Consider the following 27936-nt stretch of genomic DNA (forward strand, 5'->3'; position numbering starts at 1 on the left):
CTCGTGTCACCATATATTAGTTCCCTCTTCTCTCCCCACCCCTTTGATCCATGTTGAATTAATTTTTGTACGTGGGGACAAACTGTAATCCACTTTCATTCATTTCCATGTGGCTTTCCAGTTTTCCCAGCACCATTTATTGAAGAGACTATCTTTACTCTGTTGTGTCTTTCTGGCTCCTTTCTCAAAAATCACCTGTCCATATGCATGTGGTTTTCTAGCCTGGCTCTCTATTCTGTTCCATTGATCTGTGTGTCTGTTTCTCTGCCAGTACCATGCTGTTCTGGAGGTCATAGCTCTGTAGTATAATTTGAAGTCAGGTAGCGTGATACCTCCAACTTTGTTCTTTTTTCTCAGTATTGCCTTTGCTATTTGGGGTCCTTTGTGGTTCCATACAAATCTGATGACTTCTCATTCTATTTCTTTAAAAAATGACATTGGAATCTGTATATTGCTTTGGGTAATATGGCCATTTAAACTATGTTGATTCTTCCAATCCATGAACATGGAATATTTTTCCATTTTTTTGTGTCTTTTTGAATGTCTTTTAATAATGCTTTGTGATTTTCAGTATATAGGTCTTCCACATTCTCTGTTACGTTTATTCCTAGGTATTTTATTCTTTTGATTGCAATTGCAGAAGGAATTGTTTTTTTATTTCTTTTTCTGAATTTTTGTTGTTAGTATACAGGAAGGCAATGGATATTTGCACATAGATTTTTGTAACCTGAAACTCTACTGTATTTGTTTATTGTTCCTAATAGTTGTGGGTGTTTTTGTTTGTTTGTTTGTTTGTTTGTTTGTTTTATTTTTGGTGGAGTCTCTAGTGTTTTCTTTATACAGAAAAATGTCATCTGCAAAAAGTTATAGTTTCATTTCTTCCTTCCATATTTCAATGTCTTTTATTTCATTCTCTTGCCATATTGCTCTGCTTAGGATTTCTAGCACTATGTTGAGTAAGAATGGTGAGAGTGGACTTCCTTGTTTTGTTCCTGATCAATCTGTCTCTCTTTCTCTCTCTCTCTCTCTCTCTCTCTCTCTCTCTCTCTCTCTCTCTCTCGTTCTATTGTTCTGTCTTGCACAATTTGGAAAACCACACTTAAATGTGAGAGTGGACTTCCTTGTTTTGTTCCTGATCAATCTCTCTCTCTCTCTCTCTCTCTCTCTCTCTCTCTCTCTCTCTCTCTCCCCTCTCCTTCTCCCCCACCTCCAACCTATCTAAAATGAATTTTAAAATATTTTAAAAATTGGCAAAATATTTGAATAAATATGGGGATATCAAATTAGCATTGGAAAAGTTGATAAAAATCATTTAGAAAAATTTAAAATTACATTGAGATGCCACTATACATCTGTAAATTGGCACAACCATTTTGGAAAACAGTTTGGCAGTTTTTAAAAAATTAAGTGAGAGATTTGTAGTGACAGAATGCAGATCAGTGGTTGCCTGGAGAAAGGAATGTTGTTCCGAGGGGAGGGCAAGAGGGGTTACAAAGAGATAAGAGGAAAGTTTTAGGGGTGATGGATATGCTTATTATCTTAATTGTGGAGATGGTTTCAAGGGTGTTTACATTTATTAAATAGTATACTTAAAATATGTGCAGTATATTATATATCAACTAGAAGCCCAGTGAACAAGATTCATGCACTCAGCAGGAGAGGAGGACGGGTTGGGGAGGGACTGGGGGGTACGGGGTCCCTGAGCCCCGCCTGCGCCCTCTTGCAGTCCAGGAGCCCTTGGGGGTTGTCCTACTGCCAGTTTAGGACTGTTCCCTGCTGGCCTAAGCCAGCAGTCGGACATCCTTAGGGCTGCCTGCACTACCACTGTGCTCACCATGCTTCTGGATGAGCGGCGCTTCCCCTGTGAGAGCGCACTGACCACCAGGGAGCAGCTCCTGTGTTGAGCACGTCATAGTGACCAGTCCTTCTGCTGTTCGGTTGATGTGCCTATTACCCTTTTATTATACACAATTAGACATCAATAAAGCTGTCTTTTAAAAATACAAAATGGACTGCTTACACATGTGAAAACTGAGGCAATTTGTAGCCTCTCACACAAGTGAGAAGAAAAACCCATAAAACAATACAATCCACTAGATATTTAGGATTTTAAGTGTGGTTTTCCAAATTGTGCAAGACAGAACAATAGAACCAGTTCTTTCTTTGGCCATGATTCCTTTTTTTAAAAATTTAATAAATCTTTATTCTTCAGATTATTATAATAGTTTCTCTTTTTCCCCCCATAGCTCCCCTCCACCAGGTTCCTACCCCACCCTCTGCCCCCTTACCTCTCCCCCCGTCTTCATTCATAGGTGTACGCTTTTTGTCCAGTCTCTTCCCGCAACCCCCATTCCCCTTTTCCCTAGAAAATTGTCAGTCCACTTCCTTTCTATGCCCCTGATTCTATTATATTCACCAGTTAATACTGTTCATCAGATTTTTTATTCCCTTGGTTTTTAGATTCACTTGTTGATAGATATGTATTTGTTGTTCTTAATTTTTATCTTTACCTTTTTCTTCTTCTTTCTCTTCTTAAAGAATACCTTTCAGCATTTCATATAATTCTGGTTTGTTGGTCATGAACTCCTTTAGCTTTTTCTGATCTGTGAAGCTCTTTATCTGACCTTCAATTCTGAATGATAGCTTTGCTGGGTAGAGTAATCTTGGTTGTAGTTTTTTGCTATTCATCACTTTGAATATTTCTTGTCATTCCCGTCTGGCCTGCATAGTTTCTGTTGAGAAATCAGCTGACAATCGTATGTGTGCTCCCTTGTAGGTAACTAACTGTTTTTCTCTTCCTGCTTTTAATATTCTCTCTTTGTCTTTTGCTCTTGGCATTTTAATTATGATGTGTCTTGGTTGGTCCTCTTTGGATTCCTTTTGTTTGGGGTTCTGTGTGCTTCCTGGACTTGTAAGTCTATTTCTCTCACCAGGTGGGGGAAGTTTTCCTTCACTATTTCTTCAAGTGGGTTTTCAGTATCTTGCTCTCTCTCTTCTTCTGGGACCCCCATAATTCTGATGTTGGTACGCATGAAGTTGTCCCAGAGGCTCCTTACACTATCTTCATATTTTTGGATTCTTTTTTCTTTCTGCTTTTCTGGAGGAGTGTTTTTTGCTTCTTTGTATTCCAAATCTTTGACTTGATTCTTGCAATCCTCTAGTCTGGTTTTAGGTCTCTATAATATTTTTTATTTCAGTCACTGTATGCTTAATTTCTAGTTGATCCTTTTTCATATCCTCGAGGGTCTCATTAAATTTATCGGCCTTTTCTAGGAAATTCTTGAAAAACCTTATAACCGTGGTTTTGAACTCTATATCCAGTCATTTGCTTTCCTCCATTTCCTTCATTTGTGACCTGCCTCGTTGTCTCCACAGTTTAGCTGCTTCCCTGAGTTGATGGAATGGGTTTGTGTGCTAGGTGTCCTAGCAGGGACTAGTGGCTCAGCCTCCCCAGTTACCTGAGGCAGACATTCTTGGTGTGCCCCTTTGTGGGCTGTGTGTGCAGTCTTGTTGTACTTAAGACTAGATTATTGTTAGTATCACTGCGGGGAGTTGACCTCCAGGCCAATTGGCTGTGAGGATCAGCTATGTCTCCATTGGGAGAGCTTCTGTGCTCAGCTTGGATGGGGCGGAGTCTCAGGGCTGAGCAGACAGCCTTAGTTTTTCATCAGCCCTGCCCTAAGGGGCCCTTGTGTCTCAGTGTCTTGCAGCAATGGCTGCACGCACCTCTGAGAGAAGGCTCCTCTCGAGTTTCGCCCGCTGCCAGACAGTCCAGTTTCTCCCCAAATGAGTCTGGTTACCCAAAAGTCTCACCTGGAACTGGAGTTCAGTGCAGTTGGGAGGTTTTGTTTCCCTCTTGAACGAGAAAGCTAGCTGCGTGCTTTCTGCCTGCCCTTTCTGCATGCTGCAAGTAAGCCAGCCACTTATTAAGCCACCCCCCCCCCTTTCTGCTCGCAGGTCTCTGTACCTCTGTCCTCCACAGCTCCTCTGAGTCTCAGTGTCCTTTTCTCTTTCCTTCTAGTTGTAAAATTTCCACTCAGCCAGCTTTCTGTTGGTTCTGGACTATGTCCGCTCTGTCGTCCAGTTGTAGTTTTGAAATTGTTGTGCAAGGCAGCAATATAGGTGTTTACCTATGCCACCAACTTGGTTTCTCCCTGGCCATGGTTTCTTTGTCCTACTTCTTTAAAGTCAGCCTACACCTGCAATGCTGAGTTGCTCTAAAAGTTACCGTGGAATAATGAGGTTACTTGGGTGAGGTGGAGGAGCAGCTCATGGCAGTACTTGGCTATGGAAAAACTAGCCTCTCGGGTCTTCCTGAAAAGATCCAAGAGGGCAGTGTGAACTATGATATTGGGCCCTCTCTGAGAGGAGACCTGAGGACAGAGGCTTCCCCTTGAGGCTGTGGCAAGGGCTGGCTGAGTGGCTGACTCTGTCCTTACACACACAGTGTATCTGCCAACTGGTGAATGCTCTGGCGCTCAGTGGCTGCGGAGGTATAAACTTGGAATCCCAGCTGGAAAACATTATAGGCGTGCTGATCCAGCAGGTGAGTGCTGGAGGCTGGAAGTATCCCGGGCTTGGTCTTCCCCTCTTCTGTGGAGGTGATGGTTACCCCAGCCCAGGTCACAACCTCCACTCGGCCCTGGGTTTTTCTCATGGTAACAGTAACTGCACACACCTCAGGCTTCACTGCCTGGATTCTGGTCACAGAGTGGATATTCTCTAAGAGGTAAATTGCATACATTTCTGTATGTTTCTTGGGGCGGAGGCCATTGTTGCTCCCTCTAAACTGGTTAAGGGCAGAGAGTCCAAACCGACCCATTATGCCTGTGGGAAATGGCAGGCCTTCTGTGTTGCAGCCTAGAGTAGGAAGAGGACAATTGAACATTTTGCAAAAAGGTGTTACCTTCCATGTATTTGCTGGCCACATCTTCTTTCCTTTGGGGCTGTGTAGGTGTGTTCCTGGGTTCTATTTTCACATTCTCCTTACGGGCAAGTGCCACACTTATTCTGGCTGCATACCTCAGTTTCTCCATCCATGCCCAGAGCCCCTGATTTTTCAGTGTTCCCGGGTCTGATGGCCTTGGTCTCCCCACAGCTGAGTGCAAAAGTCAACCCATCAGATCCTCACTCTGTGGAGAACTGCAGCCTCGCCCTGACGGCTTTCTACATCCTGGGTAAGTTAACACGTTTGCCCAGCCCCAGGTATGTGTCCCTGGGTACTCAAGACTTTGTACTCCTTGGGGCGCTAGGTTCCCAAGATGGGCTTCTGTCCTTCAGACAAGATGCAAAGTATCCATGTAAAGTTTGCCTGAAATTCAATGAATCTCAAAGGGCATAGGCATTCTCCCCTCCCTATCCCTTTGGTTACCACTCCCTTCCCCTGGGGTTGGCTCCCCTTTCTCCTTTGGTGATCCTGAGCTCAGAAAGGTGATAATGTGATTAAAGCACTGATGGTCACGAAAGAGGTTCTGACCTAATGGGAGAGCACATGGTGGGGCAGGGGAGGGACAGGCCTAGCTCAGGAAAAGCATCTGCCCCATGCTGGGATCATGGTAATGCTGGGCAAACACTGGCTCTCTTTCTTCCTCCTTTTTTCTCCAACGTAATAGACCCGAATTTACCCAGCTCATGGCATCAGTGGTTTGCTGTGAGCATGATTTTCTTCTGCACACCACCTCCCACTTAAACATACCCCTGACTCCCATGTATTCATGCCCTCTGATAGCCAAGTTATACCAGGATCAGATGGTATCCCTAATACTATCGGCCATGGAGTCCACTGAGCCAGCCAAGATAGAATCTGCCCTTCAAGCATTCACAGACGTGTTCCAGGAATGTGAGTACGAACTGAGCCTGGTCCTAGAGATCTTCTTGCTCAGGAAATCTTCTTTCTGGGGCAGACACTCCCATGTGGGGTAGTTAAAAGCACAGTTTTAAACTCAATATAAACTCAATGGGTTCAAACTGGGACAGATTACTTTTAGTCTGTACCTCTATTTCCTCATTTGAAAAATGGAGGTGCCTGGGCTGGGTGGCTCAGTTAGATGGAGTGTCATCCTATATACCACAAGACTGTGGGTTCGTTTCCGGTGAGGGCACATACCTAGGTGGGTGGTATGTTCCCTGATCGAGAGCATATGGAAGGTGACTGATCAATGTTTCTCTCTCACATTGATGTTTATCTCTCTTCCTCCCCCCCCCCTCTTTCTCTAAAATAAAAAACAACCTATCCTTGGGTGAGGATTATAAAAAACAAAAATGTCGTTAACATTAATTCCTACCTTTAGGCATTTTTATTGAGAAAACATAGTGTATGTTTAATTCTAATCAAGTGTCCATCAAAACTTTGCTGTGTGCCTAACACAGAATGAGGCACAGAAAATACACACATAAATAAGACATGGTCCCTGTTCTGAGGAGCTCACTGTCAAGTAGGGAAGAAGAGACTGTTCACACAGCAACAGGATACAGGATAATATGTGATAAGTTACTTAAATGTGAGCATGGCGATGGGCAACAGGAATGCAGAGAAGGCGTCAGTCAGGAGATGGGATAGACTCTATGTAGGAGCTGTGCTGAGAACAGAAAGGAGACTGAGTCAGCAGAAGGAATTCACACAGACAAAGAGCAGTGCTGGCATTTCTAAAGGTTGAGATCGCAGAGGGTGAGCAGAACAGCATGGCCAGTGAGGCAGACTTGTGTGCTCAGCTGTGGGAGCCTGGCAAGGGCTGAGGCCCAAGGGCAACAAAGGGGGAGGGAGGAGACTGACACCTCCCCCCCGCCCTGCCTCATGTATGTCTGTCTTTCCTCTAGTGCCTCTGACAGAGAAGCTGCTGCTCGTGGTGCTGAATTCAACCATTCTGGTGATTCAGGAGGACCTCGAACCAGTGAGCAGAATGGCAGAATGTTCGGGCTGGGAGGGCAATTGCTGTTTTGAGAAATTGGGGTCTGGTAAAATGGAGAGGGGAAGGTTTGGGGGAATGAAGAGACAGGTAAGGCATCCTTGCCAAGCTACTTCTGGTCTCAGACTTTTCTGCCCATGGGTTCCATTTGGGCTTGTCAAAACCTGAGAAAGGTTTGAGAAGTGGACAGGTGGTTCCTTCATATTTTCTGAGCCTTTTTGGTGGGCAGTACTGTGGTGAGCCCAGTAGGGACATGAAGCTCTGAAAGATATTAATTCTGTCCCCTGAGAATTCAGTTTGCTTAGGGAGAGAAGTCCGGAAACAACACATCTTGCATGGAGTCTGAGAAGATCAATATATATTTTTTTCTTACCTTTTCTTTACATATATGTGTGTGTGTGTGTGTGTGTGTGTGTGTGTGTGTGTGTGTGTGTGTGTAAATTATTTTCTTTAAAAAATTTATTCAATTACAGTTGCTATACAATGTTATATTAGTTTCAGGTGTACATCTGAAATAAAAAAACTACTCCAAATCATGTCACAATCAAATTTCTCAAAACCAGTGAAAAAGAAAAAATGGTTTCTTTAAAATTAAATTTATTGGAGTGACATTGGTCAGCATGAACATACAGTTTTCAGGTGTGAGTTTCAGTATTACAAGATCTGCATATTGCTCCATGTGCTAACTACCCAAAGTCAGATCTCGTGTCACCATATATTAGTTCCCTCTTCTCTCCCCACCCCTTTGATCCATGTTGAATTAATTTTTGTACGTGGGGACAAACTGTAATCCACTTTCATTCATTTCCATGTGGCTTTCCAGTTTTCCCAGCACCATTTATTGAAGAGACTATCTTTACTCTGTTGTGTCTTTCTGGCTCCTTTCTCAAAAATCACCTGTCCATATGCATGTGGTTTTCTAGCCTGGCTCTCTATTCTGTTCCATTGATCTGTGTGTCTGTTTCTCTGCCAGTACCATGCTGTTCTGGAGGTCATAGCTCTGTAGTATAATTTGAAGTCAGGTAGCGTGATACCTCCAACTTTGTTCTTTTTTCTCAGTATTGCCTTTGCTATTTGGGGTCCTTTGTGGTTCCATACAAATCTGATGACTTCTCATTCTATTTCTTTAAAAAATGACATTGGAATCTGTATATTGCTTTGGGTAATATGGCCATTTAAACTATGTTGATTCTTCCAATCCATGAACATGGAATATTTTTCCATTTTTTTGTGTCTTTTTGAATGTCTTTTAATAATGCTTTGTGATTTTCAGTATATAGGTCTTCCACATTCTCTGTTACGTTTATTCCTAGGTATTTTATTCTTTTGATTGCAATTGCAGAAGGAATTGTTTTTTTATTTCTTTTTCTGAATTTTTGTTGTTAGTATACAGGAAGGCAATGGATATTTGCACATAGATTTTTGTAACCTGAAACTCTACTGTATTTGTTTATTGTTCCTAATAGTTGTGGGTGTTTTTGTTTGTTTGTTTGTTTGTTTGTTTGTTTGTTTGTTTTATTTTTGGTGGAGTCTCTAGTGTTTTCTTTATACAGAAAAATGTCATCTGCAAAAAGTTATAGTTTCATTTCTTCCTTCCATATTTCAATGTCTTTTATTTCATTCTCTTGCCATATTGCTCTGCTTAGGATTTCTAGCACTATGTTGAGTAAGAATGGTGAGAGTGGACTTCCTTGTTTTGTTCCTGATCAATCTGTCTCTCTTTCTCTCTCTCTCTCTCTCTCTCTCTCTCTCTCTCTCTCTCTCTCTCTCGTTCTATTGTTCTGTCTTGCACAATTTGGAAAACCACACTTAAATGTGAGAGTGGACTTCCTTGTTTTGTTCCTGATCAATCTCTCTCTCTCTCTCTCTCTCTCTCTCTCTCTCTCTCTCTCTCTCTCCCCCTCTCCTTCTCCCCCACCTCCAACCTATCTAAAATGAATTTTAAAATATTTTAAAAATTGGCAAAATATTTGAATAAATATGGGGATATCAAATTAGCATTGGAAAAGTTGATAAAAATCATTTAGAAAAATTTAAAATTACATTGAGATGCCACTATACATCTGTAAATTGGCACAACCATTTTGGAAAACAGTTTGGCAGTTTTTAAAAAATTAAGTGAGAGATTTGTAGTGACAGAATGCAGATCAGTGGTTGCCTGGAGAAAGGAATGTTGTTCCGAGGGGAGGGCAAGAGGGGTTACAAAGAGATAAGAGGAAAGTTTTAGGGGTGATGGATATGCTTATTATCTTAATTGTGGAGATGGTTTCAAGGGTGTTTACATTTATTAAATAGTATACTTAAAATATGTGCAGTATATTATATATCAACTAGAAGCCCAGTGAACAAGATTCATGCACTCAGCAGGAGAGGAGGACGGGTTGGGGAGGGACTGGGGGGTACGGGGTCCCTGAGCCCCGCCTGCGCCCTCTTGCAGTCCAGGAGCCCTTGGGGGTTGTCCTACTGCCAGTTTAGGACTGTTCCCTGCTGGCCTAAGCCAGCAGTCGGACATCCTTAGGGCTGCCTGCACTACCACTGTGCTCACCATGCTTCTGGATGAGCGGCGCTTCCCCTGTGAGAGCGCACTGACCACCAGGGAGCAGCTCCTGTGTTGAGCACGTCATAGTGACCAGTCCTTCTGCTGTTCGGTTGATGTGCCTATTACCCTTTTATTATACACAATTAGACATCAATAAAGCTGTCTTTTAAAAATACAAAATGGACTGCTTACACATGTGAAAACTGAGGCAATTTGTAGCCTCTCACACAAGTGAGAAGAAAAACCCATAAAACAATACAATCCACTAGATATTTAGGATTTTAAGTGTGGTTTTCCAAATTGTGCAAGACAGAACAATAGAACCAGTTCTTTCTTTGGCCATGATTCCTTTTTTTAAAAATTTAATAAATCTTTATTCTTCAGATTATTATAATAGTTTCTCTTTTTCCCCCCATAGCTCCCCTCCACCAGGTTCCTACCCCACCCTCTGCCCCCTTACCTCTCCCCCCGTCTTCATTCATAGGTGTACGCTTTTTGTCCAGTCTCTTCCCGCAACCCCCATTCCCCTTTTCCCTAGAAAATTGTCAGTCCACTTCCTTTCTATGCCCCTGATTCTATTATATTCACCAGTTAATACTGTTCATCAGATTTTTTATTCCCTTGGTTTTTAGATTCACTTGTTGATAGATATGTATTTGTTGTTCTTAATTTTTATCTTTACCTTTTTCTTCTTCTTTCTCTTCTTAAAGAATACCTTTCAGCATTTCATATAATTCTGGTTTGTTGGTCATGAACTCCTTTAGCTTTTTCTGATCTGTGAAGCTCTTTATCTGACCTTCAATTCTGAATGATAGCTTTGCTGGGTAGAGTAATCTTGGTTGTAGTTTTTTGCTATTCATCACTTTGAATATTTCTTGTCATTCCCGTCTGGCCTGCATAGTTTCTGTTGAGAAATCAGCTGACAATCGTATGTGTGCTCCCTTGTAGGTAACTAACTGTTTTTCTCTTCCTGCTTTTAATATTCTCTCTTTGTCTTTTGCTCTTGGCATTTTAATTATGATGTGTCTTGGTTGGTCCTCTTTGGATTCCTTTTGTTTGGGGTTCTGTGTGCTTCCTGGACTTGTAAGTCTATTTCTCTCACCAGGTGGGGGAAGTTTTCCTTCACTATTTCTTCAAGTGGGTTTTCAGTATCTTGCTCTCTCTCTTCTTCTGGGACCCCCATAATTCTGATGTTGGTACGCATGAAGTTGTCCCAGAGGCTCCTTACACTATCTTCATATTTTTGGATTCTTTTTTCTTTCTGCTTTTCTGGAGGAGTGTTTTTTGCTTCTTTGTATTCCAAATCTTTGACTTGATTCTTGCAATCCTCTAGTCTGGTTTTAGGTCTCTATAATATTTTTTATTTCAGTCACTGTATGCTTAATTTCTAGTTGATCCTTTTTCATATCCTCGAGGGTCTCATTAAATTTATCGGCCTTTTCTAGGAAATTCTTGAAAAACCTTATAACCGTGGTTTTGAACTCTATATCCAGTCATTTGCTTTCCTCCATTTCCTTCATTTGTGACCTGCCTCGTTGTCTCCACAGTTTAGCTGCTTCCCTGAGTTGATGGAATGGGTTTGTGTGCTAGGTGTCCTAGCAGGGACTAGTGGCTCAGCCTCCCCAGTTACCTGAGGCAGACATTCTTGGTGTGCCCCTTTGTGGGCTGTGTGTGCAGTCTTGTTGTACTTAAGACTAGATTATTGTTAGTATCACTGCGGGGAGTTGACCTCCAGGCCAATTGGCTGTGAGGATCAGCTATGTCTCCATTGGGAGAGCTTCTGTGCTCAGCTTGGATGGGGCGGAGTCTCAGGGCTGAGCAGACAGCCTTAGTTTTTCATCAGCCCTGCCCTAAGGGGCCCTTGTGTCTCAGTGTCTTGCAGCAATGGCTGCACGCACCTCTGAGAGAAGGCTCCTCTCGAGTTTCGCCCGCTGCCAGACAGTCCAGTTTCTCCCCAAATGAGTCTGGTTACCCAAAAGTCTCACCTGGAACTGGAGTTCAGTGCAGTTGGGAGGTTTTGTTTCCCTCTTGAACGAGAAAGCTAGCTGCGTGCTTTCTGCCTGCCCTTTCTGCATGCTGCAAGTAAGCCAGCCACTTATTAAGCCACCCCCCCCCCTTTCTGCTCGCAGGTCTCTGTACCTCTGTCCTCCACAGCTCCTCTGAGTCTCAGTGTCCTTTTCTCTTTCCTTCTAGTTGTAAAATTTCCACTCAGCCAGCTTTCTGTTGGTTCTGGACTATGTCCGCTCTGTCGTCCAGTTGTAGTTTTGAAATTGTTGTGCAAGGCAGCAATATAGGTGTTTACCTATGCCACCAACTTGGTTTCTCCCTGGCCATGGTTTCTTTGTCCTACTTCTTTAAAGTCAGCCTACACCTGCAATGCTGAGTTGCTCTAAAAGTTACCGTGGAATAATGAGGTTACTTGGGTGAGGTGGAGGAGCAGCTCATGGCAGTACTTGGCTATGGAAAAACTAGCCTCTCGGGTCTTCCTGAAAAGATCCAAGAGGGCAGTGTGAACTATGATATTGGGCCCTCTCTGAGAGGAGACCTGAGGACAGAGGCTTCCCCTTGAGGCTGTGGCAAGGGCTGGCTGAGTGGCTGACTCTGTCCTTACACACACAGTGTATCTGCCAACTGGTGAATGCTCTGGCGCTCAGTGGCTGCGGAGGTATAAACTTGGAATCCCAGCTGGAAAACATTATAGGCGTGCTGATCCAGCAGGTGAGTGCTGGAGGCTGGAAGTATCCCGGGCTTGGTCTTCCCCTCTTCTGTGGAGGTGATGGTTACCCCAGCCCAGGTCACAACCTCCACTCGGCCCTGGGTTTTTCTCATGGTAACAGTAACTGCACACACCTCAGGCTTCACTGCCTGGATTCTGGTCACAGAGTGGATATTCTCTAAGAGGTAAATTGCATACATTTCTGTATGTTTCTTGGGGCGGAGGCCATTGTTGCTCCCTCTAAACTGGTTAAGGGCAGAGAGTCCAAACCGACCCATTATGCCTGTGGGAAATGGCAGGCCTTCTGTGTTGCAGCCTAGAGTAGGAAGAGGACAATTGAACATTTTGCAAAAAGGTGTTACCTTCCATGTATTTGCTGGCCACATCTTCTTTCCTTTGGGGCTGTGTAGGTGTGTTCCTGGGTTCTATTTTCACATTCTCCTTACGGGCAAGTGCCACACTTATTCTGGCTGCATACCTCAGTTTCTCCATCCATGCCCAGAGCCCCTGATTTTTCAGTGTTCCCGGGTCTGATGGCCTTGGTCTCCCCACAGCTGAGTGCAAAAGTCAACCCATCAGATCCTCACTCTGTGGAGAACTGCAGCCTCGCCCTGACGGCTTTCTACATCCTGGGTAAGTTAACACGTTTGCCCAGCCCCAGGTATGTGTCCCTGGGTACTCAAGACTTTGTACTCCTTGGGGCGCTAGGTTCCCAAGATGGGCTTCTGTCCTTCAGACAAGATGCAAAGTATCCATGTAAAGTTTGCCTGAAATTCAATGAATCTCAAAGGGCATAGGCATTCTCCCCTCCCTATCCCTTTGGTTACCACTCCCTTCCCCTGGGGTTGGCTCCCCTTTCTCCTTTGGTGATCCTGAGCTCAGAAAGGTGATAATGTGATTAAAGCACTGATGGTCACGAAAGAGGTTCTGACCTAATGGGAGAGCACATGGTGGGGCAGGGGAGGGACAGGCCTAGCTCAGGAAAAGCATCTGCCCCATGCTGGGATCATGGTAATGCTGGGCAAACACTGGCTCTCTTTCTTCCTCCTTTTTTCTCCAACGTAATAGACCCGAATTTACCCAGCTCATGGCATCAGTGGTTTGCTGTGAGCATGATTTTCTTCTGCACACCACCTCCCACTTAAACATACCCCTGACTCCCATGTATTCATGCCCTCTGATAGCCAAGTTATACCAGGATCAGATGGTATCCCTAATACTATCGGCCATGGAGTCCACTGAGCCAGCCAAGATAGAATCTGCCCTTCAAGCATTCACAGACGTGTTCCAGGAATGTGAGTACGAACTGAGCCTGGTCCTAGAGATCTTCTTGCTCAGGAAATCTTCTTTCTGGGGCAGACACTCCCATGTGGGGTAGTTAAAAGCACAGTTTTAAACTCAATATAAACTCAATGGGTTCAAACTGGGACAGATTACTTTTAGTCTGTACCTCTATTTCCTCATTTGAAAAATGGAGGTGCCTGGGCTGGGTGGCTCAGTTAGATGGAGTGTCATCCTATATACCACAAGACTGTGGGTTCGTTTCCGGTGAGGGCACATACCTAGGTGGGTGGTATGTTCCCTGATCGAGAGCATATGGAAGGTGACTGATCAATGTTTCTCTCTCACATTGATGTTTATCTCTCTTCCTCCCCCCCCCCCTCTTTCTCTAAAATAAAAAACAACCTATCCTTGGGTGAGGATTATAAAAAACAAAAATGTCGTTAACATTAATTCCTACCTTTAGGCATTTTTATTGAGAAAACATAGTGTATGTTTAATTCTAATCAAGTGTCCATCAAAACTTTGCTGTGTGCCTAACACAGAATGAGGCACAGAAAATACACACATAAATAAGACATGGTCCCTGTTCTGAGGAGCTCACTGTCAAGTAGGGAAGAAGAGACTGTTCACACAGCAACAGGATACAGGATAATATGTGATAAGTTACTTAAATGTGAGCATGGCGATGGGCAACAGGAATGCAGAGAAGGCGTCAGTCAGGAGATGGGATAGACTCTATGTAGGAGCTGTGCTGAGAACAGAAAGGAGACTGAGTCAGCAGAAGGAATTCACACAGACAAAGAGCAGTGCTGGCATTTCTAAAGGTTGAGATCGCAGAGGGTGAGCAGAACAGCATGGCCAGTGAGGCAGACTTGTGTGCTCAGCTGTGGGAGCCTGGCAAGGGCTGAGGCCCAAGGGCAACAAAGGGGGAGGGAGGAGACTGACACCTCCCCCCCGCCCTGCCTCATGTATGTCTGTCTTTCCTCTAGTGCCTCTGACAGAGAAGCTGCTGCTCGTGGTGCTGAATTCAACCATTCTGGTGATTCAGGAGGACCTCGAACCAGTGAGCAGAATGGCAGAATGTTCGGGCTGGGAGGGCAATTGCTGTTTTGAGAAATTGGGGTCTGGTAAAATGGAGAGGGGAAGGTTTGGGGGAATGAAGAGACAGGTAAGGCATCCTTGCCAAGCTACTTCTGGTCTCAGACTTTTCTGCCCATGGGTTCCATTTGGGCTTGTCAAAACCTGAGAAAGGTTTGAGAAGTGGACAGGTGGTTCCTTCATATTTTCTGAGCCTTTTTGGTGGGCAGTACTGTGGTGAGCCCAGTAGGGACATGAAGCTCTGAAAGATATTAATTCTGTCCCCTGAGAATTCAGTTTGCTTAGGGAGAGAAGTCCGGAAACAACACATCTTGCATGGAGTCTGAGAAGATCAATATATATTTTTTTCTTACCTTTTCTTTACATATATGTGTGTGTGTGTGTGTGTGTGTGTGTGTGTGTGTGTGTGCATGTGTGTGTGTGTGTGTAAATTATTTTCTTTAAAAAATTTATTCAATTACAGTTGCTATACAATGTTATATTAGTTTCAGGTGTACATCCTAGTGATTAGACATTTATTTATGCAACTTATGAAGTGATCACCCCAATAAATCTAGTACACACCCCGCATAGTTATTACAATATTATTGCCTATGTTCCCTATGCTGTTCTTTACATCCCATGACTATTCTATAATTACCAATTTGTATTTCTTAATTCCTTCACCTTTTCATCCATCCCCCCCACTCCCCTCCAATCTGCCAACTACCAAAATGTTCTCTGTGTCTATGAGGCTGTCTCAGTTCTGCTTGTTCATTTATTTTGTTTATTAGATTTCACAACTAAGTGAAATAGTATTGCATTTGTCTTTCTCTGTTTCACTTATTTCACTCAGCACAACACCCTCTAGCTCTATCCATGCTGCAGATGGCAAGATTTCATTATTTTTTCATGGTTGAGTCATATTTCATTGTATATATGTACCACTTCTTCTTTATCTATTCCTCTATTGATGGATACTTAGTTTGCTTCCATATCTTGGCTAATGTAAACAATGCTGCAATAAATATATGAATATATATGTCTTTTCAATTTCACGTTTTGGGTTTCTTCAGATAAATATCCAAAGCTTAATTGCTGGGTCCTTCTTTTTCTCTCCTTGTAGCCTTTGTTTTAAAGTCTATTTTGTCTGATAGTAAGTATTGCTACTCCAGCTTTTTTTGTTTTGTTACCATTTTCATGAAATACCTTTTTCCATCCCTTTATTTTTAGTCTGTGCATGTCTCTTTTTGACATGAAGTGACTCTCTTGCAGATAGCATATGGAAGCATCTTGTTTTCTTATCCATTCAACCATCCTATGTCTTTTGATTGGAGCACTTAATTCATTTGCATTTAAAGTAATTGTTGATAGATATGTAGTTATTGCCATTTTATTATTCACATTTTTTATATTCCTTTCATCTTCTCATTAAAGAAGACCCTTTAACATTTCTTGTAATATTGGTTTGGTGTTGATGAACTCCTTTAGCTTTTTCTTGTCTTGGAAGCTCTTTATTTCTCCTTCGATTCTAAATGATAGCCTTGCTGGTTAGAGTGATTTTTGGTGGTAGGGCTTTGTTTTTCATCACTTTGAATATATCTTGCCAGTTCCTTCTGGCCAGCAAAGTTCCTGTTGAGAAATCAGCTGACAATCTATGGAAGTTCCTTTATAGGTAACTAACTGTTTTTCTCTTGCTGCTTTTAAGATTCTCTCTTTGTATTTAACCTTCTGCATTTAATTATCATGTGTTTCAGTGTGGGCCTCTTTGGGTTCATCTTGTCTGGGACTCTCTGCACTTCCTAAACTTGTATGTCTATTTCCTTGACCAGGTGAGGGAAGATTTCTGTCATTATTTTTTCAAATAAGTTTTCAATTCCTTCCTATTTCTCTGGTCCTGCTGGCACTCCATTATACGAATATTTGTATGCTTGATGTTGTCTCAGAGGCCCCTTAAACTACCCTCATTTTTCTTTTTCTTTTTTATTCTGGTTTTTTTTTTGTTTTGTTTTGTTTTGTTTTTTTTTTTTTTTTTTTTTTTTGCTATTCTAATTAGGTATTTTCTGCTACCTTATCTTTCAAATTGCTGATTCAATACTTTGTGAGAAACCATATTTTTTAACAAGCTCTTCAAACAGGGCTGGAGACAGCACAGACTGCTTCAGTTCTGGATCACACAGAATAGGGGAGCAGGGGAGGAGTGGAGCAGTGGTTTGGGGTGCCAAAACCTCTGTGTCCTCGCCTGGAATATGAAGGGCCCTCAGGACTTGTGGGACTTGTTCCTGGCTTTTCCTAGGAAGGCCAGACCATGGGACATTCCTGGACTCAGATTCTCCCACAATCCAACACTCCTGCTAATTTTTATATCTCTGGGGAAATAAGGTGAGGGCAAGGTAAGTACTTAGCGTTCTCCAGGAAGGTGGTGGGAGCTGAAATGGTTAGAACTTCAGGGCAAAGTACAGAAGTGGTCAGGTTTAGTGGCTGGTGGTCTGTCATTATCTAGAGCCTGCTGTAGAGTCACACTGGGTTTGGTGTCAGGAGATCTGATCCCCTTACCTGCCTTGGTCCTCTGTGTCCTCACCTGGAATATGAAGGGTCATACTGACAGTCCCTGTCATTCCTTCCTGTCTTGTCATGTGATGGTTTGTGACTCCACAGGTGCTGAAGGTCCTCATGCACTTCATTGAGATACTGGAACAGCATAACTACTTGGCCTTGCCCCAGGGGAACACTATAATCAGCTATATCATCAAGATCATGGAGTCTGACCCATCTGTAAGCAGGGGCTGGGCAGGGAGGGGACCAAGGATGGGAGCACACCTGAGGGGATGGAACAAGAGGAAGGCAGGGTTGGGAGCAAGAGGGAAAGGGGAGGGTACGCCTGGCACATGTGAAGGGTCTTTGGCCTCTAAAACCCTGAGCAGTGAGCCAGGGAAAGCCTTGAACACAGAGACTTAGCTAGCATTGTTTTTGGATTTAAATCTTTCCTTTTCATATTCTAGAATGAAGAGGACATCCAAATAATGTGTTCCAGAATCCTACAGATGGTATAAACAGCTAGGGCCAAACAGGCCTCTCCATTTCCTCCTCCCCTGGCTCCCCCGAACACTACCCTGACCCCCACCCCAACTGCATCCCACCTTCCCCCTCCATCTAATGTCTTGTGGTGTCTCTTTCACCTCAACCCACCTCCATTTCATTCCACACAAGTGCCTGGGGTTCCACTGAGAAGGGCTCAGTGCCGCAAAAGCAGATCACTGGGTGTGGATCTGGAAGCCAGAGTCTGAGTCCTGATCAGCCAGTTTTCTAGCTGTACAATCTTGAATAACTTGTTCTCCCAGCTGCATTTTCTTCTTTGATAAAAGAGGGGGTGATTATATTCCCTGACTGTTCTCAGCAACCTCTAGGGATTTTTGGAGGCTCATATGAACTGATTTGCATCAAAGATGAGGAAAGGGCTGTGGGAGGAAAAGGAATTAAGACTTAATCTACCTCCCAGTAAGCTCTGCCTCCTGACCTTCAGCATGTCTCTGACTCTGGAAGGTTCCTCAATGAAGGTGATTACAAGTCACACATTCCAAATTTCAAGAAGCCCTCATCTATCACGTCAACTTCTTCCTGCTCTAATTTTAATCAGGACCCTGCTTATACTTTTCTCACATGGTGTGAGGGGTGAGGGTCAGGGGTGGAGAGAGAGAGAGAAAGAAAAGGGAGAGAATGAATATGAATGGGTTAAGGGGGCTCTGTATACAGGCCTCAAATACCCCTCCAGGAAAGGGAGACAAGGGCATGGGGTTGGAGACTTATGACTGGGGCTGACTTGGGGCTTGGCATTGAAATTCTTGTCACATGTCCTGCCAGGTATCTTTGCCCAAACTGATCACTTTGGTGTGTGAGCCCAACAACACCTTGGCCTTCGTGCCTCTGTGTAAGGCAGCCACACAAATGGCTCTGAAGGCCCGTTCCCTGGGCCAGGTTCCTTACCTCAGCAGCTTTCACTTCAATCGTAAGTACAAGGGTGGGGCAGCCTGTGGAGAGGTGAACATTAAGTCTGTTTGTGGGCATGGAGTGTTGGAGTTGGGGACTGGCTGAGACACCACAGGGGAGCGGGTGCAGAGGATGCTGGAGGGGGGATTGTAGGTCCCAAGCTTGGGCCATGATGGGAAGAGAAAGGCAAAGGGTTAAGGCAGCAGCTTAAAGTCATTTAGCCTCTTGAATGAAAAGCGGTTGCCTCTCAAAGTCACAGTTCCTTCTTGCCTTTACTCCTCATTATAAAACATTCGAGTCAAGATGTACAAACATTGTTAATTACAAAGTAATGAATACACACACATTGCTGACCCTTAGTTCTTCCTTTGCCCTAACTCTGAGCCTCACTCTGTGCTCACCCCATCCCTGACCTCTAACCCCAGTGCGAGTCAGGGTTAGAGTTAGGATGTCTGTTCAGCATATCACATGGTATGTGTGTGTGTATGTGTGTGTGTGTTTAAAGGCTGAACATGTAATGGTTTGTGTTTTAATCTGAATCAAAATGTTATAGCTCCCATGGCATTGGCACTGATGTTCCCTGTCCTATTTGCTCTTTCTCCTCCTCTGAAGTACTGATGGGGAGCTGCCAGTGCAGGCAGGGGGTTGAGCATCCTGAAGTGTGCACTGACTCTGTCCTCTTCTTTTATCCTCTCTTTACCTTAGCTACCCAGTTCATTTCACCACAGAGACTCCTGACCCATCTTGTGGTAAGTGATGCCAGAATGAGTACTATATTCATACATCCTTCCATCCACTCATCAGCCCATCCATCCATCCATCCACTCATTTCACAAATAGCTGGTTACTACTTTGTCTCAGGCATTATGCTGGGTATGGAATAATGAGATAGGGCCCAGGATCACAGGGGCCAAAGAGCATGCAGGAGGGACCTGGGAGCATAGTGGTGAGGCCTGGAGATGGGAAAGTGGCCATGGGAAAGGCTTAGCCTGTCTCCTATGTGGCCTTATTGTGAGCTGCAAAAAACAGGAAGTTTTACTAAAAGTCAAGAAATAGGAGATTATGTGCATATCACATGTGGAGGATATTGTTGGTCAATGAAATGAAATAGCAATAGATTAATTTTGTATATAGAGTTATAGATTTTTAAAATATCTTTTGGTAAGCATTTAAAATTTCAGTAAGACGTTTTGTTTTGTTTTTTAGCTCTATAGTACCTGTTTTTCTCTTTTATGTACTTTCTCAGCTATGCTTTTTCTACGAATCATATATACTTTTCATGGACTATTGTCAATGAACATGTTCATTGTTTTGTTTTTAATGTGGGAGTTTTTTGTTTTTTTTTTAATCCAGGTTTAGTCTTGATAAAGTGTCAACAATAAAGATTAAAAAAAAACCTAAATAACCTATAGCTGTCATTATCTCTACCTTCAAGCTGAAGAAACACAATCCAGGAGGATTTAGAATCTTAAGCAAATTATTGGGGAAACTGGCACCTGAATCCAAGTTTCTTTCCTTTTTTTCTTCTTTCTTTCTTTCTTTCTTTCTTTCTTTCTTTCTTTCTTTCTTTCTTTCTTTCTTTCTTTCTTTTTTTCTCTCTTTCTTTCTTTCTTTTTTTTCTTTTTTTTCTTTTTTTTATTTTATTGAGGTATTATATGTGTACATATCTTACCATTACCCCCCCACCCCACACCCACACATGCCCTCACCCCCCAGAGTTTTGCGTCCATTGTTTATGCTTATATGCATGCATACAAGTCCTTCGTTTGATTTCTTATCTACCCCCCTCTCCCTAACTTTCCCCCTGTAATTTGAAAGTCTGTTTGTTGCTTTAATGTCTCTGTAACTATTTTTTTGTTCATCAGTTTATAATGTTCTTTATTATCCATAAATGAGTGAGATCATGTGGTATTTTTCTTTCATTGACTGGCTTATTTCACTTAGTATAATATTCTCCAATTCCATCCAGGTTGCTGCAAATGATGAGAATTCCTTCTTTTTTATGGCAGCATAGTATTCCATTGTGTAGATGTACCACAGTTTTCTGATCCAGTCATCTGCTGACGGGCACCTAGGCTGTTTCCAAATCTTAGCTATTGTAAATTGTGCTGCTATGAACATGGGGGTGCATATATCCTTTCTGATTGGTGTTTCTAGTTTCTTCGGATATATTCCCAGGAGTGGGATTACTGGGTCAAATGGGAGTTCCATTTTCAGTTTTTTGAGGAAACTCCATACTGTTCTCCACAGTGGCTGAACCAGTCTGCATTACCACCAGCAGTGCACGAGGGTTCCTTTTTCTCCGCATCCTCGCCAACACTTGTCGTTTGTTGATTTGTTGATGATAGCCATTCTGACAGGTGTGAGATGGTACCTCATTGTTGTTTTGATTTGCATCTCTTGGATAATAAGTGACTTTGAGCATGTTTTCATGTGTCTCTTGGCCTTCCTTCTGTCTTCTTTTGAAAATATTCTGTTTAGGTCCGTTGCCCATTTTTTTATTGGATCATTTATCTTCCTTTTATTAAGTTGCATAAGCTGCCTGTAGATGTTGGAGATTAAACCTTTATCAGTGCTAGCATTTGCAAATATGTTCTCCCATGCAGTGGGCTTTCTTGTTGTTTTGTTGATGGTTTCTTTTGCTGTAAAAAAGCTTTTTATTTTGATGTAGTCCCATTTGTTAATTTTCTCTTTAGCTTCCATTGCCCTAGGGGCAGTGTCAGTGAAAAAGTTCTTTTGGCATATGTCTGAGATTTTGCTGCCTGTGGATTCCTCTAGTATTTTTATGGTTTCCCGTCTTATGTTTAAGTCCTGTATCCATTTTGAGTTTATTTTTGTGTATGGTGTAAGTAGGTGATCTAGTTTCATTTTTTTGCATGTGTGTGTCCAATTTTCCCAACACCATTTATTGAAGAGACTGTCTTGATTCCATTGTATGTTCATGCCTCCTTTGTCAAATATTAATTGAGCATAGTGGTTTGGGTCGATATCTGGATTCTCTATTCTGTTCCATTGATCTATATGTCTGTTCTTGTGCCAGTACCAGGCAGTTTTGAGAACAGTGGCTTTGTAATACAGCTTGAAATCTGGTATGGAGATCCCTCCTACTTTATTCTTCTTTCTAAGGATTGCTGCGGCTATTCGGGGTCTTTTTTTATTCCAGATGAATTTTTGGAGAGTTCTTTCTAGGTCTGTGAAATATGCTGTTGGTATTTTGATGGGGAGTGCATTGAATCTGTAGATTGCTTTGGGTAGTATGGACATTTTAATGATGTTGATTCTACCAATCCATGAACATGGTATGTTCTTCCATCTGTTTACGTCTTCCTCTATCTCTTTTTTCAGTGTTCTGTAGTTTTCCGGGTATAGGTCTTTTACCTCCTTAGTTAAGTTTATTCCTAGGTATCTTAATTTTTTTGGTGCGATGGTAAATGGGATTTCTTTTTTAGTCTCTCTTTCTTTAAGTTCACTATTGGTGTATAGAAAGGCCATAGATTTCTTGGCATTAATTTTATATCCCGCTACATTGCCGAATTCATTTATTAAGTCTATTAGTTTTTTGATGGAATCTTTTGGGTTTTTTACGTACAATATCATGTCATCTGCAAATAAGGACAGCTTCACTTCTTCTTTTCCAATTTGGATGCCTCTTATTTCTTCTTCTTGCCTAATTGCGGTAGCTAATACTTCCAGTACTATGTCAAACAGGAGTGGTGAGAGTGGGCATCCCTGTCTTGTTCCTGTTCTTAGGGGAAATGGTTTTAGTTTTTGCCCATTGAGTATGATGTTTGCTGTGGGTTTATCATATATAGCTTTTATTATGTTGAGGTATGATCCTTCTATTCCCACCTTGTTGAGAGTTTTTATCAAGAAAGGGTGTTGGATTTTGTCAAATGCTTTTTCTGCATCTATTGATATGACTATGTGGTTTTTATCTCTCAATTTGTTTATGTGATGTATCACATTTATTGATTTGCGGATATTGTACCATCCTTGCATTCCTGGGATAAATCCTACTTGGTCATGATGTATGATCTTTCTGATGTATTGCTGGAGCCGATTTGCTAGGATTTTGTTGAGGATTTTGGCATCTATGTTCATGAGGGATATTGGTCTGTAATTCTCTTTCATTGTGTTGTCTTTATCTGGTTTTGGTATTAGGGTGATGCTAGCTTCATAGAAGGAGCCTGGAAGTGTTCCTTCCTCTTGAATTTTTTGGAATAGTCTGAGGAGGATAGGTTTTAGTTCTTCCTTGAAAGTTTGGTAAAACTCTCCTGTGAAGCCGTCTGGCCCCGGGCTTTTGTTTGCCGGAAGCTTTTTGGTGACTGCTTCAATTTCTTCCATAGTTATTGGCCTGTTGAGCTGTTTAGATTCTTCCTGATTGAGTTTTGGAAGGTTGTATTTGTCTAGGAATATGTCCATTTCCTCCAGGTTGTCCAGTTTGTTGGAATAGAGTTGTTCGTAGTATTTTGTAACAATCCTTTGTATTTCGTCAGGGTCTGTTGTTATTTCACCTCTTTCATTTCTGATTTTGTTTATTTGGGTCCTCTCTCTTTGCTTCTTGGTGAGCCTGGCTAGAGGTTCATCAATCTTGTTTATCCTTTCAAAGAACCAGCTCTTGGTTTCATTGATCTTTTGTATTGTTTCTTTAGTCTCTATGTCGTTTATCTCCGCTCTGATCTTTGTTATTTCCTTCCTTCTGGTTACTCTGGGCTTTTCTTGCTGCTCTTTTTCTAACTCTTTGAGTTGTAGGGTTAGGTAATTTATTACCATTGTTTCTTGTTTTTTGCAATAAGCTTGTAGAGCTATGAACTTCCCATAGATTTTGGATTGTTGTGTTTCCATTGTCATTTGTTGCCATGATGTTTTTCATTTCTTCCTTGATCTCTCTGGTGACCCAGTCCTTGTTTAGTAGCATGCTGTTTAGTCTCCATGTGTTTGATTTCTTTGGATTGTATTTATTGTAGTTGATTTCCAGTTTTATGCCACTGTGATCTGAGAAGATGCTTGATATAATTTCTATCTTCTTGAATTTGAAGAGACTTTGCCTGTGACCCAGCATATGGTCTATCTTTGAAAATGACCCATGTGCACTTGAGAAGAATGTATATTCTGTGGCTTTGGGGTGAAATGTTCTGAAGATGTCAATTAATTCCATCTGGTCTAGTGAGTCATTTAGGATTGATGTTTCTTTGCTGATTTTTTGTTTAGAGGATTTGTCCAATGGTGATAGTGGGGTATTAAAGTCTCCTACTATGATTGTATTGCTATTAATCTCTCCCTTGATATCCTCCAGGAGTTTTTTTATGTATTTGGGTGCTCCTATATTGGGTGCGTATATGTTTACCAGAATTATTTCTTCTTGTTGGATTTCTCCCTTTAGTATTATGAAGTGGCCTTCCTTATCTCTTGTTATGGCATTTACTTTGAGGTCTATTTTGTCAGATATAAGTATTGCTACCCCAGCTTTTTTTTCATTTCCATTTGCCTGAAAGATTTTTTTCCATCCCTTCACTTTCAATCTATGTGAGTCTCTTGTTCTAAGGTGGGTCTCTTGTAGACAACATATATATGGGTCATGTTTTTTTATCCATTCAGCCACTCGATGTCTTTTGATTGGAGCATTTAGTCCATTTACATTTAAAGTTATTACTGAAAGGTATTTGTTTGTAGTCATATCTACGGTTAACACTGGACTCACTAATACTGCACATACGGTTAGCACTTTAACTTTGTACATCCAAGAACTGCATGATGTAGAAAGTGCAGGAATCAATCCCATTTCATGGACAAGGAAACTGATGTTCAGAGTTAATCAGCTTTTTCTATCTCCTGTGTTTGGGTCTGGCACCCATTTTTCTGGGGCCTGGCCAGGGGCATGGGCTAGTGAGGGCAGAGGATGAAGTTTGGTTGCCTGAAATTGGGTGGCCCAATTTATTTTCTGCTGAAAATTTAGAGTTGGTTCCCTTCTTGTTTTTAATGTTTGGGAATAAAGAGAGAGCAGATTACATGTGTATGGCCCCTCATTTCCCCAGGGATGAGCTGTGGGCTTTCAGTCTTTGGGTGCTGCTTAGAAACCTCAGTCAGAGTGAACTGTGACCTTTGGGCAGTGACGAGGCGGGGGGGTGAGGGAGGAGGGCTGGACTCAGTGTGTGGGATTGTGGGACCATTTATGTCTTTACCAGACCTAGTCAATTCTGCTTCCTCCTTCCCATGTGTCCTCCCCAGGCGGTGTGTGCCTTGTGTGAGATGCTATCCAGGTCCCTGTGCCTCGAGGCCATCCAGGAACTCTACCCCCGGCTATTGCTGGCTGTGCTATGTCATCTCTACTGGGTGATTGAGCAAAATGCCTCCCAGAAGATGGTGGTCTACAGGAAGGATGGGGGCGCAGGCAAGACCTTTGACCCTACTAGGTAAGCCTAACCCTGGTGTGATATGAAAAGAGACTAGTGAACTCCAGAGGGCCCTGGAAAACTGGATGCCAATCCCTAGGGATGCTGAAGAAGAGACTGATGGCAACATAGAGCTAGAATGTTGGTATGGGTGCTGCTACATCACTTGCTGGAATGTTTGCACATATTTTCAAGTTTCTGGTTACTCTTTTCCCTGCATGCACTCTTCTGCTTCACTCAGCAGTTCACGTCTCTGTTCATGACTGGGCACATGAAAGATTGAATTCTCTCCATGCAGCTGTAGCCATTCGAATCTGGATAATCTCTGGCTTAGCTTTGTCACTAGCTGTGCCATCTCATGCAAGTCTACTCAGTTTTCTGCAGTAAGATGGGTGTTCTACTACTAAATAAGTGGTTGTCAGACTTTTTAAAAAAATGTCAGGGTATTCTACTCAAGTGAAATTTTACAGTAAAAAAGAAAAGAAAACCAGGAACCAGAGAAATTCTGGTTAGGTTGGTGTGGAGGTGAAGAGATATCCTAACACTTCTACACCTGGAGAGCAGAATTTGAAAGCTGTGACACTAGCATATCTCTATAGTCTCTTTACAAGACTCTGTGGTTGGATGAGCACCAAGGTTGAAGTGGTGAGCAGACAAACAATTGGAGATGGATTTCATATTGCCATGGTTTATCATTAGCTGGAAAGCAGGATCCAGCTAGCTACCAGATTAGGGAACTGTCTCCTGGCTTGCCAGGATAAGGATGCAAACTATGGCATAACACCTTGTCCATCCTTCTGTTCCTTCTTTTCACAAACCTCGTGATGATTGGTCTTCAGTTGTGCCCTAGAGGTGGTGAAGCTGGTGTTCACAGCTGCATATGATGGAGTGGTGGTCTATGCAGATGAGCATAAGTGCTGGGATCTTCTGTCCTGCCCTAAATTTTACTACATAGGGATCATGGAACTGACAAGGTGGGGCCATTTCCCCAGCACGCCTAATACCACTCTAGCCCCCAGTCCCAATTTTCCGGGGCACAGCACTCAACTACAGCAGCCTTTAACCCTCCCTTCCTCATCTCCCAGACCTCAGCCTTCACATTTTCCCTGTTCTATGCATACTGTTCCCTTGCCACCTCCCCTCCACCACTGCCCACTCCCCACCCAGCAACTCTTGGCTTCCTCTGCCCCACCCCAGCGGCATTGTGAAGAACTGTGAACCAGTCATGCTGCACCGAATTCTGAACCTTGCCAAGAACCTCCTCAACAGCGTAGATAATCGTCAGAAGATCTTGGCCAGGACCGTCTATGCACAGGTGAAAGTCTGGGGAGAGGACCGCAGCCCTAGCCATTCATTTCCTGTAGCTGAGGAACATTTAACAGAAATGTTAAATAACTTGCCCCAGAAAGTGGAAAGAATAGAATTGAGTGTGGATTGCTTCCCTGCCAATTCAGAGCCTGGTTAAAAAAAAGGTCTGGGAGGGGAACAGCAACATTAGTCCCCCCAGAATGATTTTAGGATCCCAGAATCTGGTCCAAAATGCTAACGTTATCAGTGTTATCCTCCATTGCCTTAGACTCTACCCCACGTGCACAGATCTACCACTGCTCTCAACTGGTCACAATTCTTACCTGAGTATGGGGCCTGAGGGGACATAGAGAGGCATCAGGTACCCATGACCTCTTCTCCATCCATCATTGTAGTATCCTTGCTTCCACAGCTCCTCTGGCATCGATCAGTGGCTCAGACTCCGGGGCAAGACTTTGTGCGCAATCTAGTCAAGTGGACTAAAGAGCCCAACCTCATCATGAAAGAAATTGGACTCCGTGGAATCAGTAACCTGGCACTGCACCCAAGACAAGTAAAAGTGGGGGACCCAATGGGAATCAAATGTTAGACTCTGTACCACTTAGGGTCTCTTAATTACCTAGAGCTTAGTATATTTCCCAACCCCACATCCTAAGGCAGTACAACATCCAGTTTATAGACTTACATAGCCTGGCCATCTGGCCTCCCAACACCCTGAGCACCAGCCTTCCACTTCCTCTGCACAACCAGCTCCTAGATTCCCTAGGTCAGATTTTTTTGTGTTTTTTTTTTTTTAGGCACCATCTGTTTTCTCAAAACCTTATCCCTAAAGTGTTGCATGATCCCCAGATGATAAGTGATCTCTGCCTTCTTCCAAATAGTCACAGTCTCTGAAGAGCCTGGTTCCATTCTTGTGTGACTTCGTGAAGAGTGAGGCGCGAGTGACAGTTCAGGCAGTGAAGGCCCTACGGAACATCATCTACCATGGGCAAGGAGAGGAGGTCAAGGTGGTGTTCTGCAGCATCTCGAAGCATCTGCGTCCACTCATCAATGATGTATGGGCCTAAGTCCCTAGGATTAGTTGGGAACAGTATAGTATGGGCTGGGGCTGAAGGTGAACCCTGGAAGCTGAATTAAGGGTACTGAGGCAGGGCTATGGGACTTGGTGGAAGACTAAAATCACTGAGGAGCAGATAAAAGGAGACTTGGTTACTTGAAGCAGTACATTAGACAGGTCCAAAATTCATTCCCTATTACATACAAATGTAGCACATATCTACTTACTCTCTTACCACATATTCTCTGAAAGAACCACTGAAGGGAAAAATATGACATACTGATGTAAAATTGGATCTGACTCCAATGATCTTCTCCTGCAGACTTGAAGATTGGGGGAAGAACTCATAATTTCTATCCTACTTCCAAACAACACAGGGACCCTAGAATGCTAGGAGCCTTGTTACAAGAACACAAAGGCTCAGAAATCAGAACTTCCCAGGCCAAAACATCCCACTCCATGTCTCATCCTCTTTACAGATCAGAGACATTTTGAATTGAAGGGACTTCACATCAGAGATGTATGTTTACTTACAGTATTCCGGTTCTGGCATCTATCAATTTTTAATATTTGAACCTTGGATTTGAATTATTTTTGTATCAGTCCCATAATCTCTAAGAGCCTGGATACTCACTCCATGATTCATCTATTTTTCAGTTACTTTTAAAGTC

At 42.7% G+C, this 27936-nt stretch overlaps 1 protein-coding gene across 1 annotated transcript in view; it reads left to right on the forward strand.

Moving 5' to 3' along the window:
- Nucleotides 1–5772: 5772 nt before the first annotated feature.
- Nucleotides 5773–27936, forward strand: part of LOC307101112 (maestro heat-like repeat-containing protein family member 7) — a gene marked incomplete at both ends in the record, with an annotated part of 50062 nt that continues 27898 nt past the window's right edge. The window contains 15 exons of the mRNA XM_079773806.1: nucleotides 5773–5839; nucleotides 6817–6995; nucleotides 12064–12162; nucleotides 12715–12793; nucleotides 13345–13455; nucleotides 14434–14507; nucleotides 17180–17296; nucleotides 17524–17568; nucleotides 18383–18527; nucleotides 19214–19257; nucleotides 24737–24921; nucleotides 25740–25874; nucleotides 26068–26215; nucleotides 26621–26761; nucleotides 27090–27263. Coding sequence (XP_079629932.1) covers nucleotides 5773–5839; nucleotides 6817–6995; nucleotides 12064–12162; nucleotides 12715–12793; nucleotides 13345–13455; nucleotides 14434–14507; nucleotides 17180–17296; nucleotides 17524–17568; nucleotides 18383–18527; nucleotides 19214–19257; nucleotides 24737–24921; nucleotides 25740–25874; nucleotides 26068–26215; nucleotides 26621–26761; nucleotides 27090–27263 — 1743 coding nt within the window. The remainder of the gene's footprint in view (nucleotides 5840–6816; nucleotides 6996–12063; nucleotides 12163–12714; nucleotides 12794–13344; nucleotides 13456–14433; nucleotides 14508–17179; nucleotides 17297–17523; nucleotides 17569–18382; nucleotides 18528–19213; nucleotides 19258–24736; nucleotides 24922–25739; nucleotides 25875–26067; nucleotides 26216–26620; nucleotides 26762–27089; nucleotides 27264–27936) is intronic.

Source organism: Cnephaeus nilssonii (assembly GCF_951640355.1).
Source record: "Cnephaeus nilssonii genome assembly, chromosome: 6".
NCBI classification, from domain to species: Eukaryota; Metazoa; Chordata; class Mammalia; order Chiroptera; family Vespertilionidae; genus Cnephaeus; species Cnephaeus nilssonii.